This window comes from Sturnira hondurensis, unplaced genomic scaffold, assembly GCF_014824575.4.
Source record: "Sturnira hondurensis isolate 20B ecotype Veracruz unplaced genomic scaffold, ASM1482457v3 Scaffold0006413, whole genome shotgun sequence".
Taxonomy (NCBI): Eukaryota; Metazoa; Chordata; class Mammalia; order Chiroptera; family Phyllostomidae; genus Sturnira; species Sturnira hondurensis.
The window spans coordinates 5,109,975-5,126,586 of NW_028079044.1; the positions used below are offsets into that span (position 1 = coordinate 5,109,975).

The 16,612-nt window shown below is 39.5% G+C and overlaps 1 protein-coding gene across 4 annotated transcripts in view; it reads left to right on the plus strand.

Annotated features, from left to right (window-relative positions):
- Nucleotides 1-1,880: 1,880 nt before the first annotated feature.
- The window catches only part of ACYP2 (acylphosphatase 2), a 122,707-nt gene continuing 107,975 nt past the window's right edge, over nt 1,881-16,612 (plus strand). The window contains exons 1-4 of one of the 4 annotated variants that reach the window (XM_037047903.1): nt 1,881-2,241; nt 12,572-12,588; nt 14,052-14,161; nt 14,291-14,432. In XM_037047903.1, the coding sequence (XP_036903798.1) occupies nt 2,103-2,241; nt 12,572-12,588; nt 14,052-14,161; nt 14,291-14,417 (393 nt within the window). In that variant the 5' untranslated portion in view covers nt 1,881-2,102 and the 3' untranslated portion in view covers nt 14,418-14,432. Of the gene's footprint in view, nt 2,242-12,571; nt 12,589-14,051; nt 14,162-14,290; nt 14,433-16,612 lie in introns of those variants that run through there. The other 3 variants (XM_037047905.1, XM_037047907.1, XM_037047904.1) reach the window with 3 other exon arrangements.

The window sequence follows — 16,612 nt, forward strand, 5'->3', positions numbered from 1 at the left end:
ATTTTTAAAAAATTATAAGATGTTTCTATCATTTAAAGTTAGCTTAAATATTAATAACATTTGCTTAAAATGTATAAACTCTTAAAAATCACATATTGTTGGCAATCCATGCTTAAATGGTATATAATTTCTCTTTGCTTATATAGTGGTGTTGGCAGACACAGTAAATTTTTTTTTGCTAAGCAAATGTCAGTTGTTGCTATAGCACCTCTAAAATTACAATAAAGCTACATAACAATGGACAGGGGTACCCTTGGGTAAATGTGGAGAAAAGTCAAAGATTGATTAAGGAAAGGAAAATGTCAACCTTTCCAGTCAGTGACAGAATTAGTAATAGTGACAGGATCTCAATCCAATCTGAGATATTACTTCTTGGAAGACACAGTACTAGTGAGAAAGACATTAATTATTAGGATGAAATCCAATATTTGCACAGGCCAGTGAATGGGATAGAGAAGATCTGGGAGTAGGAGGAGGTATTTAGATAAAGTAAATCCATGAACAAATATTTTTAAAAAATAAGGTCAGGGTGTGTTCAGAGCGCAGAATAATTCAAAGTGTCTTGACTATAGGGTACCTATAACAAATAGGATGGGGATAAGCAGGTAATCCGAGGTTAATGGAGGCTGAAGACCTTTGGTTTTATTTGGAATGCAGTGTAGAGAGACTTTGCAGATATACTATTGAAAAGAACGACATAAGATCTGTTGATTGTAGAGTCCCCATGGAATGAACTGGGAGAGGAGAGGAAGACATAAATTGTGAGGTTGCCATAATAGACCAGGAAACTCATTACATGAAATTATCTAAATTAGCACTTCCAAAATATATTTTACCTTAAAATGATTTAACCGAATTCTAACATAGTTTTAGATGATTTTTTGTGTCCTCTAATGGAATTGGCACATAATATCGAATCAGATTGCAGAGGATTATTTTAACTGTACAGCCAGATGCAGAGACATATGTAAAGGCACTGAAGCCAACAAATGCGTTGAGAAATGCAAATTCTAATGAGTAAAAGGATTTGGAATTCTAGAAGGCAGCAGATTATCAATAGCTGTATCCAGATTCTTGGGAGTGGTGAGTTGCTTTAAATTAAAACTTCATATTAGCTTACCAGGAAGTAAAATTTTCTAAGCATTAATAGTTTAAACCTTCTAGGCAATTGGGATGTTGCTGAATAGTAATCAAAACTATTAACAATGTTATACTAGTGAACAGGAGATAATTTTTTTGTTTCCACTGGCATAAAAGGGTTTAGGTTTTATTTTTTAAAGATTTTATTTATTTTCAGAAAGAGGGGAAGGGAGGGAGAAAGAGAGGGAGAGAAACCTGGATGCGTGAGAGAAATACATCAATCAGTTGCTTCTCAGCACCCCCTACTGGGGACCTGGCCTGAGCCCAGGCTTGTGCCCTGACTGGGAATCAGTCCTGTGGTCTGTAAATTCGCAGGCAGGCGCTCAATTCACTGAGCAACGCCAGCCAGGAAAAGGTTTAGATTTTAAACCAGAATATACCAGAATCCATGTAGAAGATGGATTCAAGCCCAGTGACTTTCTGAGTCGTTGGAGGAGATGGAGAAGAGCAGACATCACCTTGAGAATTGGCTGAAAATCCCGGTAGACCAGCCAGGGCATATGCGGGCCAGGTCCCCGGTAGAGGGTGCATGAGAGATATCCGTGTTTCTCTCCCTCTCTTCCTCCCTCCCTTTCTCTAAAAATAAACAAAATCTTAAAAAAAAAAAAATCCCGATAGACTTGGCAGTCACTAACCAATGATAGCAGATCAGGCTAGCAGATCTTTCATTTCAAAAGAACTCATTTTTGGGTACAGAACTCCCGACACGTGGGGACAGGATCGGGCTTTTGTTTACAAACATTGAGAAAAGAGCGAGAGCGCGTCCTCCCGGGGAAGCCAGCCGGGTCCCACCGGAGGGCGGGGCGGGGACGCAGGCCTGGGGCACCGGGCGCGAGGCCTCTTCCCTCCAGGCGTCCCCGGCGGCCCTCGCTCCCCGGCCCCGCAGTCTCATTTGTCGCCTTCCAACGCGTGACCCCTGCTCGCGCGCGCGCGTCCCGGGCCGGTGTGCGCCGAGCGGTCCCATGTGCCCCCTCCTCCTCACGGCCGCCGCAGTTGCCGCGCCTCGAACCTCGCTCCAGCTCCTCGGCAGAGGGCTCGCCGCCATGTCTACCGCAGGGCCCCTCAAATCCGTGGACTACGAGGTGTTCGGGAGAGTGCAGGGTAGGGCACCCCCACCCCCCACTGTGGGAGACCAAAACGGAGCTAGGGAGACAGGAGACAAGACTGGGACAGGACCTTCCCATCTTAAAGATCCCCTTTCCCGGAGTGGCTGGGACTTCCGCTGGGCCATGACTCAGCAGCCACGAGTGGGAAGGAGGCGAAAAGCGCATGCGCTGGATGGGGACCTGGGCTGGGGGTGGGCGGGGAAAGAGCGGAGACCCGGGAGGAAAAAGGGGGCGGAGAGAAGGGGGAGACTCCTGGGCAAAGTGAACGGTCTTACTAATGGGGGCAGGCGGACTGAAAGGGAAAAAATGAAGTTGGGTAGGAAAAGGAGGGTCCTTAAACTAGTTATCCTGTTACTTGCCTTAGAAAATACTAGGCTTGACCTGAGCTTCGGGAAAGGCACCCATATGATGGTTCAGGGTTCACTCTGTTGGAGAGCATATGCATGCGCGCGCGCGCGCGCGTGTGTGTGTGTGTATGTAACTTTTAAAAGAATTCTTAAAATGTTACCTAATTTTTGCTTCATCCTTAGTTTAAGTTGCAAAAGATGTAATGACTGGCTTATTGTAACTTGGTATTTCCAAATTAAAATGTTAAATCACTGAAATTTATACGAGAGAATATAAATATAGTAGTGATTTAATACCATCATTTCGTTTAAAATAAAGCTTTTTAACATTGGGAAATTTAACATCATATCTTTTCCCTTTGGAATTTGATTTCCAATTCATTTCCCCCACAGAGTTTGATCCCACTGTTATGCTTGAGTGTTTCAGTGATAACGTATAAAACTTTTCTGCAATATGTATGTATAATGTGTATGTGTGTATATACACATATATAGGTATGATATATTTTCTTGATTTCCTTTGACCATAAAGCTCTATTACTTTTTTTTCTGGCTTGAGTTAGTATTGCGATTATTATTAGAACACAATTGATAAAAATAATATAAATACTTTTTAAAGTATGATAATATTATTAAATTAAAAAGTCAATTTATATTGAAAGATTCTTTTGTAAGGAGAAATCTTGATTAAAGGAAGCGTTGAATTGTCCTTTTATTTTGGTACTTTAGAGGTTTTTACAATTTGGGGCAATGTATTAGGGTAAGATTAAGGATGGATGAGATGATACCTTTTGTAGAGAGATGGATGTTTCTTTCAAGGAGTGAGTATGAGAAGGGAGGTGGAGCAGGAGGGTAGGTCTGAGAAGCAGACCACAGGTGCCTTCTCAGACAGTCAGTTTTAGAAAAGAATGCGTATGGGAGTTGAGGATCTGGAAATGAATTCCCTTAAAATTATCCGTGGTTTGCACTCTGTAGAAAGTCTTTGGGTACACCAGGAGTATGGTGCTCTGGATTGAAAACTGCTACAATAAGTCACTGAAACACATTGCACATAATACATGAAAATGGTGGCAAAGATTGCCTGACCAAATATTTAGTCCACTGGACAGAGATGGCAGTGGTTAAGGGTGTGTGTATGTGTGTGTGAGAGAGACACACACACACATTTACTGGGAATATTCCATGTGCCAAGCATCTTAGTTTTATTTATTTAATCCTTATCGCAATTTTCAACAATATATCTTACTCCTATTTTCACAGTGAGGAAACAGGTAGGGGGAGGTTCAGTAACTTGGACATGCCCTAAACTGACAAATGGCATGGGATCCTGCATCTCTCTAACTCTGAAACTTTCACTTTTTCATTATGCAATATTTTCTGTGAATACATAGTATATTTATATTGATTTTAATTGTGTAATTGCACTGTGGATCACATGGTTTATGAAAGTCAATTTTGGGCAATAGTACAAATATAGGAAAGGTAAAAGTAAGATACATAAACAGTGGCGTCTAAAAAAAAATGAGCTTTAGGGCAGTAAGTTCTGTAATCTGCAGTATGTTAAGTGAAAGAAAGTACACGCATGCTATTGATTTATCAAGGCACAGTATTGCTGTCTACGGAAATGAGGCTATTCCATGGCACCATGAGGAAAGCATCCCAAGGACCCACAGAGGGGAGACTTTGGTGTGGCAAGATGGTTATACTTGTGGAACTAGAAGCTGCCCCTGTGCTTCTAATTTCCCATCTCCCTCTGTCCTGCCATTAAAAAAGTTCAAATGGTCTTCAGCAAGGCCAAAACAAACGCCAGGGTCCAGAGTCTCTGCTTAATGTGAAAGCTTAGGCATTCAGGAGCCCATGCCATTTGGTGCAGGCCCCAGTAGTTGCTAGACCGTGTGGTTTTGTGCTCTTGGGCAAGAGAGAATTGGAGAATGAATGGGCGAGTGCAGGTCATGAGAGAGTGAGAGAGATAGAGTGCGCACACAGGCGCATGCTTCTTTATTACCCTGGGATTATATTAGCTTGGGTTTGGGATAGACCAGGTGCTTTTTCAAAAGAATCAAACAACTTCACAAGTTTTCTCAGGCTTTAGTAGGTTTACACCCCTTAGTTAGACTGACAGGCCTCTATGATCCAGCACCTTCTCTGACACCCCCAACACAATAGTACCAGAGGGGGAAAGGGTGGAGTGCTAATTCTCTTGGTGGAGCAATGCTATGATCCCCTGGGGTTGGAAGCTGTAGCTTCCTGGTTAAGCAAAGCAGGCTTATGCTCCCAGCTTATTAAGCTAGATATCTATAATCACATATTTGCACATATATAGGTGTGTGTGTATAATTTGCTGAGAATTTAGGATGTGCCGAGTTCTGTGCTCCGTATTTTACATGCATTGTCTCGCGTGTATTTAATTCTCAACTCTGTAGCCTCAACTATTTAACAGGTGGAGAAACTGAGCTGCAGAGACTGACTTCCTCAGGTTACACAGTGAGTTAAGTGGCAGTGCTGGGATTTGAACCTCAGCACTCTTGGTACTGGAGCCCATGCTCTTCATCACTGTATTGATTCTCCTCCCAATACCCTTTCCCCTTTTCCCCCTTTACTTTTGCCTTTGTCCTGACTTACACACTGAATACATATATACACTGGCCCAGGACACTTGGACCCAACCACTGGGACTGTTCCTCAGATGACCCTGAGGACAGTTTTATGGTGCTTTTGGTTCTGAGGAAGTTTGACCTGGTCAGCAAACAGCACACTCGAAAGCTGCAGCCTCTGACTCTCTGTCACTTGCTCACAATGTCTCACTATTTCTGTGCATCAGTCTGTATCTCACTGTTTTCCTGTGCATTGCCTGAACACAAACCATTAGTGTTTTAGCCAAGTCATAATGATTGTGTAGAAATAATGTATGCTGAATAGCCAAAAATGAAAATTTTAATTTTAACACTATAAAGTGGATAATAATTATGGAGAACATTATAAGACTAACTTTAAATTTAAAAGTATGGAATAATAAAATAGTGAAACTAGCTTGTTAAAATTAATGACTAAGTAAATTTATAATGGAAGAAGTTATAACTGGCAACATTTAATATGACAAAATATGATAAAATTACCATAAAAATATTTACATGGAAAATATTCCCAATGAAAATGGTTTTAATGACATAAAAACAAACATGAAAATGATTTAACCCCCCTGTCCTGGAAAATTGATATATAAATTAAATTGGCTTCATAAAATTTATGACAAAAATTCCCCAGCAGGCACAAAGGGGTGCTGTGATGTTTCCATTTAGAGCGTTGGCATTTTAAACGTCCTTGGTGACATAGTGGCAGTCGCTATGTTCTAGGGGTCAGACACTCCTGCTTTGTTCTCAGATACACGCATCCTAATTTACAAACACATTGGATTCCAAGAATTAGTTTATAAGTCGGTTGTTTGAAATTCAGGAAAATACATTTATAGAAATCGTATTACAAAGAGTGGATTCGTCTCTCAGGTCCATCTGTAGAGCCTACGTTCAGAACCTTGGGGTGCTGGCGCTCTCCGTGGCTGCTTCTCTTTTTCTACTTTGCTTTTAAATATTTTTCTAAATTTTACAATACTTTTAGATTGATAGAAAAGTTGGAAAGAGTTCCTGTTTTAGGAACTGGATAAGATACCCACATCCAGTTCCCCGATTGTTAACATCTTATGTCAGTATGATACATTTGTGAGCCAATTTCGATACATTATTGTTAACTAAAGTTTATATTTTTGTACAGATTTCCTTAGTTTTTACCTAAAGTTCTTTTTCTGTTCTAGACTTCTTCCAGGATATCACATGACAATTAGTTATCCCCTTAGACTCCTTTAGGCTGTGACAGTTTCTCAGACTTACCTTTGTTTTCTACATGATTTTGAGAAGTACTCTGAAGTTAGGTGCTTTGTAAAATGCTCCCCAGTTGGGATTTGTCTGGTATTATTGTCATGCTGAGACTAGGGCTATGGGTTATTGGGAGGAAGACCACAGAGGTACGGTGCTGCTTTCATCCCACCACGTCAAAAGGATACATACTATCAATATGACTCACCACTAATGTTGTTGACCTTGATCAGCTGGCTGAGATCCAGTTTGTCAGCTTTCTCCCTGTGAAGTTACTTTTTCCCTCCCTCTCCATCCTCTACTTTTTAGTCTCCCTATTTTCAGAAGCTCCAAGTTTTTGCCCCATACACTTCTGTTGCTTTGGGCATTTCAGATGAGGGTCAGGGGGCCGACCACCTGTATTTTAAGAGCATTTGTAACTATGGCATGATTTGTAATGTTTTGTTACAGTTACATCTAGAATAATACATTCTGAGAGTTTGAAAGAGAAAATGATTAAGCTGTGTTGGATTCTTTGATGTTTTAGCAGCTCTCAGGTGAATACTAATGACACCTGTGGAAGTGGATTGTGGCAAACTGTTGGTTTACTTGTGCTTTAGAAATTCAAGTTTGTTTAGTTTCAGTAGCTTCTAATTCCTTTTCTCATCTTTGTTCCTGTAGCATTTCACTTACACTTCTGTTCTACCTCTTGTTTTTACTTGCTTTCCACTGCAGTTATTTACATACTCATGTCTCTCATTAGACAGTAAGGATGGTATTTTGAAGGTCAAGCTGGTGGCTTGTTTTTATATCCTCTACAGGTTGTGCTTCTGGTGGGGACTTCCAAAGGGTCTCAAATTAAAGTGCTTGGGGATAGTTGGCTTGGAGAAAAAACAGTGGCATGAAGGCCACTCCGGCTGTTTAAAAGATGCCATCGTGTGAGTGGCTCCAGGGGCAGACCCTGGATGGATGGAGAAACGTTAAAGCAAGGCAGAATTTCATTCCCCCTGTAAGTCAGTCCTACCCACTAAAGATGTTTAAAATCATCAAGGGCTGCTTTGTCAGCTGGGGACTGGATGACGTTCTGCATTCAAAGCTGACGTGTGCAGCCAGGTCCCAGGGTGAAGGGGTATGTTACAACAGGGAAATCCGATTTTACATGACAGGAGGCTGACATTTAAAATTCGTTATATGATTTTGTCAAATACCAATATTTCTTTGTAGATTTAAAGTGTGATTGCCTTTGCAAATATTCACCTCAGAGTTTCTCACTGACCGTCTTTGCACAAAGTGAGGTCCTGGTGCCGCTGACTGAGCCTTGACTGAGCAGCACATTATGCCCAAGTCTTTCCTTACCGAAGGGGTCGGTGTCTGTTCCAGGTTTCTCCTTCTGCATGATCTGGTTTAACACATTTATCCTGAATTTTCTGTCACTTTCTTTTATGTCTGCAAGCTAATATCTTTCCCTCTATGTAACAGACTGCCTTTCTGATTCCCCTTCAGATCCATACTTCCACTCATCATTCCTCCACCTTGTGTACGTAGCATTGCAAGTATTTTTATAGTGCTGCAAGAATTCCACTTGTGAGAGTATCCTGTCTTTGTGGCTTCCCTGTGTTTCTTCATTTGGTACCACAATGCACTATGATCAGGAAACAAATAATACCTCTTATTACTGTAAATCTACTTACAAAAGTACGCAAGATTACCTAGCCCTCTGATTCCTTCCTCTGTATTTTCTTCACCAGGTGGAATTGCTGTTAACAGAAGCAGTATCTTTTGGCTGATTTATCCCCTGTGATGTCCTGAGTTTTTTTCTTCTAATTTATTTTTCAAACGGAGTATAATTTAAACTCAGTAACAGTCACTCTTTTTAGTGTCCAGTTCAAGGAGTTTTGAAAACTGCAGTCACGTCATCACCAGCACAGCTGAAATGCAGAGCCGCGTCGTCACCCCCAGACTCCCCGGTGGCCCGTGCGGCCCTCCTCTCTCCCCTCCCAGGCCTTGGCAGCCGCTGATTCGTTTCTTGTACCTGTAGTTTTGCCTTTTCCAGAATGTGGAATTAAAATTAAAACAGAAGTGTTTTATTATGTTTAAAGTTGGATTTAGTTCTTGTATTTAAAGAACAGATTCCAAAAGCTGTGGTTAGGTAAATTTTATATGTCCAGTATACTTGACTGTCTTTGTAATAAGCATTTCATTTCATTTAGCATTTTAAAGCAGAACAGTGATTTTTAAGCTTTATCATTTCATGGCATACATAAACTAATTACCAAATTCTGAGGTATGCCAAAAATATTTTTGCCAGTATGACAAAAAATAGTTATAATTTTGATTACTAAACAGACTAAGTGTGGTTTTTCTAGGTTTTCTTCTAACTTTTAAAAAAATATTTTATTGATCATGCCATTACAATTGACCCAGTATTTCCCACCCCTCAACCCCAGTGCCTCCCCACAGCCTCAGGCAGTCCGACACCATTGTTCATGTCCATGGGTCATGTGTATAAGTTCTTTGGCTACTCCATTTCCTATAGTGGACTTTATATCCCCAATGGCTACTCTGTAACTACCTATTTGTACTTCTTAATCCCCTCACCTCTTCACCCACTCTCCCACATTTCTCTTCTATCTGGCATCCATCAAAACACTCTCTGCATCCATAATTCTGTCTCTGCTCTTCTTGTTTGCTCAGGTTGGTTTTTAGATTCAGTTGTTGATAGTTGTGAGTTTACTGTTATTTTACTGTTGATAGCTTTAATCTTCTTTTTTCTTAAATAAAATTCCCTGTAACATTTCATATAATAATGGTTTGGTGCTGATGAACTCCTTTAGTATTTTTCTTGTCTGGGAAGCTCTTTATTTGCCCTTTAATTCTAAATGAAATTTTTGCTGGGTAGAGCAGTCTTGTCTGTAGGTCCCAGCTTTTCATAGCTTTGAATACTTCTTGCCAATCTCTTCTAGTCTATGAAGTTTATTTTGAGAAATCAGCTGACAGTTTTTAGATACCTCCCCAGTAGGTAACTAACTGCTTTTCTCTTGATGCTCTTAAGATTCTCTCTTTATCTTTAACCTTGGGCATTGGAATTATGGCGTGTCTTCGATAGGCCTCTTGCATCCCTTGTTTGCAACTCTCTGTGCTTCCTGGACTTGCATGTCTATTTCCTTCACCACATTAGGGAATTTTTCTTTTATTATTTTTTCAAATAGATTTCTAATTCCTTCTTTCTCTTATATTTCTGGTACCCCTATGATATGAATGTGTGGAATGCTTGAAATTGTTCCAGAGATTGCTTACGCTAACCTCATATTTTGGGATTATTTTTTCTTCTTGTTGTTCTGATTGGTTGTTTTTTACTTTCTTATGTTCCAAGTCATTAGTTAGATTCTTGGCTTTATCCAGTCTACTATTTGTATGCCTGTAAATTGTTCTTTATTTCAATGAGTGTATCCTTCATTTCTGACAGGATCTTTTTTATGCTGTTGAAGTCTTTACTGGTTACTAGGATGCTCAAGGAACTCTGCATTTGATAGGTTGCTTGTCTCCATTTTGTTTAGTTCTTTTTCTGGAGTTTTGATCTTTTCTTTCATGTGGGCCATGTTTCTCTGTCTCCTCATTTTGGCAGCCTCCCTGTGTTTGTTTCTATGTATTAGGTAGAGATGTTTTGACTCCATGTCTTGGTAGTGTGACCTAATGTAATTGGTGTCCTATAGGGTCCAGTGGCACAGCCTTCCCTATCACCCAAACTAGGTACTTCAGGTGTGTCCTTTATGTGGACTGAGCACACCTTCCTCTTGAGCTTTGGTTGCTGTTGGCAGATCACTGGAAGAGATTTACCCAGGCTAGTCAGCTGCAAGGACTGGCTGTGACCACTGACAACCAACCTCTGCCCTCTGTGGAGGATCAGCTGTGCAGGGGCAGGGTGCTCCTATGTGGTCTGTAGCTGTCCATTGGGTGCACTGGCTCTGGGGTTTCCTGGGTGGTATAGGCCAAGGTCAGCCTTTACCTGTGTTCTGCCCAGGGCCCCTTGCATAAAGCCATCTGAGACGGCTGCTGCTTGTGCTGGGCTTGGAGATTCTGAGGTGAAGCCAAGCTGTGAACCTAGCTTGGCTGCTGCTAGTGCCAGGCCTGGGGCCACTTAGTAAGAGGTATGGTGGCAGGAGGCTCACTAAGTCCAGCTATTGCTGATTTGCTAGGAGTTTGGAAGTTGTGAAGCATGAGCCAAGACTAGCCATTCATATGGAAAAGTCTCTGTTAACAGCTTGGGTGGGCCTGTAAATTGGGTGGGATGGAGTCCCAGGGGACCTCCTGCGTGGGGCAAACAGGGTTAGCTAGGTTGATTGAGCCTCAGATCTGGCACCTGCTTGATGACTCTGTGACTCTGTGAGGGGAGGATTCGGAAAAGGGACAGTGGCCTCTGTCTGCCTTTTTGTCTGGGGGAAAGCTGTCCCCCAGCTTCCATCTTGATGCCAGGTACTTCATTTCTTTCTTGTACACCACTGGTGCATTTCAAGGTGCTGTGCTGGTGCTGGAGCTCAGAGGAGTGAGCCTGCGTAAGTGTGTGTGGGTTCTTTAAGGGGAACTGCTTGGGACTCCAGGAGTTTCTTCCACCAACTCATTCCTATTGGTTTTTGCATCCAGAAATTATGGTGACTTGTCTTGCTGGAGCTGGTGCTCTGGGTCGGGGGACCTGTGTGGGGCTGGCACTCCTCACTCCTGAGATATCCCTCTTGAATTTTTATCCACCACATGTGGATGTGGGACCTGCCCATTCTGTGTCTCTGCCTCTCCTACCAGTCTGTATGGATGTGGGTTCTTTAATTCCATAGTTGTCACACTTCCATTCAACTCGATTTCTGATGGTTCTGAGTGATGGTTGTTCTATATTTTAGTTGTAATTTTAATGAGTGTTGAAACTTTTCGATGCTTTATTTATTACATTCCTTATTTATTCCATCTAGAATTTGCTTTTTATTTTATAATATCAGGTTGGGGACTGAATGTACTCTACCAGATGGATAGCCAGTTGTGCCAGCACTGTTTATTAAATGATCACTATTTTCCCATTGAATTGAAATATATTTTTGTCATATATTAAAATTTTGTATCAGCTGGATTTTATTTCTGGATTCTCTGTTCTACTGATTGATCTACTTAAATATTCCTAGACTACCTTATTTTGCTGTGTATAATGCACATTCTTTTGTCCAAATTGTTGAGGCAAAATAAGGATGTGCATACTAGTCCTGTATCTATATAAATGTTTTTAATTCTTTTACTTATATTTATGCATTACGTATCTCTAGAAAGCAATAATGATATCCACTGGCTGGTGTAGCTCAGTGGATTGAGCACTGGCCTATGAACCAAAGGGTTACTGGTTCAATTCCCAGTCAGGGCACATGTCTGGGTTGTGTACCAAGTCCCCAGAAAGGGGTACATGAGAGGCAACCCCACATTGATGTTTCTCTCCCTCTCTTTCTTCCTCCCTTCTCCTCTCTCTAAAAATAAATAAAATAGAAAATAATGATATCCATATGCAAAATAATACCCTGGAATATGATAATCAGTTTTGTTTCTAACTATAAATAAATAATTATCATTGAATTAAAAAATTAAAAGGAAAGACTTTTTTTCTGAAAGTTTGGACTAGAACTATGGGTGTGCATTACACATGGAAACTCATTATACATGGCAAAATACAGTAATACCCCTTACTGCCTTAATTAAAGTGGCTTTTTGGTGTATTTCCTTTCACAATCTAAGGGAAAAGAAGTCAGCACCCTGAATTAATAGTCACGTATTGCATGCTTTAAAAATTCTTGCAGCACACTGGTTGAAAATCACTGCAATAGAATAAATATAAAGTTTGACATTTTATTATACTTTGAATAAAATATTCAAATCAAATGAAATATTCAGATTACTAATTTTCTCCAAAAGTAATTTTCCCTTTCTCTTTTTATTTTAAGGGAAAATAATGTTAAAAAATGTTTTTTGAATGTATTCAGATAGTAAACCTTTTGTTCATTTTACTTGCTACTTAGTACAACAGATGAAAATTAAGTTAGGAAATATAAAATTTTTTAGAGGTAACAAGCTAACTGTTTTTATTTTTTCTTTTATACAGGTGTGTGCTTCAGAATGGTAAGTCAATACAATCTGTGTTATTTTTTTGCCATTTTTCTCCCACAGTTATTTCTAATCACAAAGATAGAGCATTTTTCTACTTATACTAGTCTACTGCTTATTTCCCATCCTTGACAGCAAATAAGAGCATATTTGTACTTCTTCAAAGACACATTACTGGCTGAGATTTTTATTAGCACTGCCTTTACAAAATAGTCCATTAAAAACATTACAGCCTTCCTAGCCTTTACTAATGTTGCCTATGAATTTCAAAATACCTCTTTTGAGGTGATCAAATTGAACATTTTGATTAGGTATGTTGAATACAAAATATGGGATCTTGTTCTGGATGGAAGAAATCCTCTCCATGAGCGTATGTGTCTCAAATTGCATAACAAAAAATGCTCATGCTGCATAAGGCAGTGGTTCCCAGGGTTTTAGAGGTTCAAACTCCTTGTTACCTTTAAAGTTTTGATTTTGTCAACATACTCCTTTTCTAAAAGTTAAATGTGGCTTGTATTTTCACTTACCGTGTGAGCTGTCAGTCACTAGCTTAGGCCTCTGTTCCTAACCTCTGGGCGCTCTACCGTGTTCCCAGCTATGAAGTCTCCACATTTTGAAATAATTGCGTCCTCTACAGATTGTCCCCCTTCCCATTATTACTTAGGTCTTGACTCGTTATCAGAACCGGCTTATACCTCAGCCCTAGCTGCAGTCATCCTTCGTGTAACTGTCTCGGTTTGTGTTGCTTCACGTGCATTGGAGTGTGGAAGGCGGAGTGTAGAGATCTTGGTCCCCCTGGCTTCCAAACAGAAGAGTGTTTTTAAAAGGTTCCAGTCAACTGGGTCCACAAGAATTTTAATATGATGTATTTACCACAACTCAAAATCAAAACTTTGCTAGGTTTTTACTTGCCAATAGCATAACAGTTTGGAACCAGGAAAAGAAATGAAAAAAAACAACTACTAAGAATAATAGGAGGAATAAAGTTACCTGTAGAGAATTATAACATTTGTGTGGCAAATCCAGAGCCAAGAGAAAACTATTTTTATCCAGTACTTTCTGTTGATCATAACCAGATATTTTTCAGCAGTGATTGAGAATTTCAGAGTGAGCATCATTTGGAACCTAAATTAACAATGTAATGTAGTATTAGCTAAGGGAAGGGCAATGAGACTGAATTTTATGGATCCCAAAACCCATCATGGAAACTGTTTTTTGGAATAATTCCCAATATCACTTTATCTTCTTACAACATGCTTGTCTTTACTGAAAGTGGAATTTAAGAAAACATTTCACTTAAGCGAAGGTTCTTGTAAATAGAGGTCTTACTGTAGGCCAGCGATATGATTTTGGGGGATAGACTATATTTTAGAGAAAAAAATGATCAGCTTAGCACTTTTTAAATATTAGAGTCAAGTATATTGTAAATTCAAACTTTTGGTGGTGGACTTCCCTTTTTTTTTTCCTCCTGAAACCAGTACACAGAAGGCGAGGCTAAGAAAATAGGAGTGGTTGGCTGGGTGAAGAACACAAGCCAAGGCACTGTGACAGGCCAAGTGCAAGGCCCAGAAGAGAAGGTCAATTCCATGTGAGTAGCAAGACTAATAACATACTTATGTGATTTATGAACTTACTGGAATCTTTCGTTGGGTAACAGGAATCGTGTTGATGTACCAAATTCAGTTTGTAGATTATAACTAAACTAACATGCTTTTAGGCAGACCAGCAAAGAAATTCTCAGAACTGGGAATGGAGTTTCTGCGCTTCAGGAGGGATTTCCCACAGGTCAGACCCTCAAAATGATAAATGGCATCCGTGTCCAATCTCTGTGGATTGTATTTTAATGCCCCTCTAATCTGGGGGGAAATATCCAGGGTCCACGTGTTTTCATCCGAAGTGGTTCAGACAGAACCATACATCTTAGGGTGGTTCTTGCTACTTTTAGCCTTCGACGCAAAAAGATTTTCATCTCCTTTTTATTGTTTAAAGATACTTTTTTTAAACTAATTGTAATTTTATTTTTACTATCAGTGAAAGTGTGTTTAATGAGCTATATAGTTACCGTGGTATGAGGCCTTGCACACCTAAGGACACCAGATTCAGAAATACAGAAATAAGTGCCCTGTCATTTTCAAAGGCCTTATCTTTTCAGGTTTGTAAATCCCACTGCTGTCTGTAGTCTTTAAAAAAAAACAGCTAACATTTATTGAGCATAAGCAACATAATAGGCAATATGCTAAACATTTACATTCCCCAGATTATTTCATGTAATCTTTACAAGCATCTTATGAGGTAGATACTAATTAATACCCAATTCATTTTGTTTTATTGTTTGCAATTTATTTTTGTTTTCACTACTTAATGTTTCAGATTTTAAGAGCAATGCTTTTTTTTTGGTCTATTATAATATGTGAAGTAATAAGATGCAGGGAGATAAAAAAGCGAAGCTAGAATCTACCCCTTCCCCTCCACTTCCCTCCCTTTGTGTAACTTCTTGTGCCAACTTTCTGAAGCCTTCTCTTTCATTTAAATGTATTTAAGCATACATTTATGATTAGGGTTTTGCTTGTATTTATTGAAATAGAATACTTTATGCATATTTTTTTGTAATTAGTTTTGTAATTTGATAGACGGTCAACAATCAGTAAATGTATAACTATTAACTCCTTGTTTTGTCTGATTTCTTTATGGGTAGGTACTTACTTGTGCTCATGTGTAAAACTACACCCCAACTTGAAAAGTGGGTCCAAAAATTCAATTTCATAAAATGTTAGTGGGAAATAATATTTTCAGTAGGATTGTTACAATGTGCAAAAAGAAAAAAATACTGAAAAGTGAGACTTAACGTTGTACCGGAGTAATAGGTCAGTGCATAAGGAAATGCCCGCTGACTCGGAGGGAGATTGAGAGTGGGGACTCTGTGGAGGAGGGAGGGACACTCGTGCCAGTCACGTTATATCCTAGTCCATACTGTGGCAGGTTTTTGATTAACATCGGTGCAGTCATGTCATACATTCTGCCCATTTTTTCTTTCCACCCCCTGCACACCCCTGCCCGCCTCAGACCACCAGTAACCTGTGTTAGCAACCTCGTGCATTCCTTCTGTATTTGTCTCCCTGTTCATCTTTCATGCCCATGCGCACACTTGGGACACACAGTTTGGTGTGGTGATCAATGTTTGCTTTTTTAAAATGGGCATATGGTGTATGCACTTTGCTGCACCTCACTGTTATCATTCAAAAAATGCATCCGTAAACATTCCTCCAAGTCTAATGGCATAGCTCTAATTTATTCTTTTTAACGGCTGCTTCATGTTCCACGGCACAGATGGACCATTATTCATTACCTTGTTGCTGGGAACTCACTTTGTTGCCTGGTATTTTTGCTGTTTTTGCACCAAGAGGAATGTCATAATAGACATTTTGTTGTCGACTTTGTTTTTAGGGGATAGATTCCCAGGAATGTGACTTGTTGGTTGAAATGTCTGTTTGCTATTAATTAAAAATATTTGTCAGACTGCTTTCTAAAGAATTATAAACAAATTACATTTTTTCTCTTTATCCTGTCAGTCATTGGTATTACTGCTCTCTAATTTTCCTTTTATCTGATTGAGGTAGAGTGATATATGATTTTTTACTGTAATTTGCATTTTTAATTTTTATAAACTCAAATATGGTTCTCTCTTTTTCTGGTTAATAAACAGACTGTAAGTGTTGTTACCTATGAACTTTTAGATGCTTTATTTATTACATTACTTATTTACTCCATCTGGAATTTTTATTTTTTAATATGAGATTGGGAACGGGCTGTATTCTACCAGATGGATAGCCAGTTGTGCCAGCACCATTTATGAAATAATCACTACTTACCCGTTGAATTGAAATACATTTTTGTCATATTAAAATCTCATATCAACTGGATTTTACTTCTGGATTCTCTTTCTACTGATTGCTCTACCTATATATTCCTAGACTAATACTCCATATTGATTTAATTAAAGTGTCTCTCTAGTATATTTTCTTTCTGTTTCATTCATGTA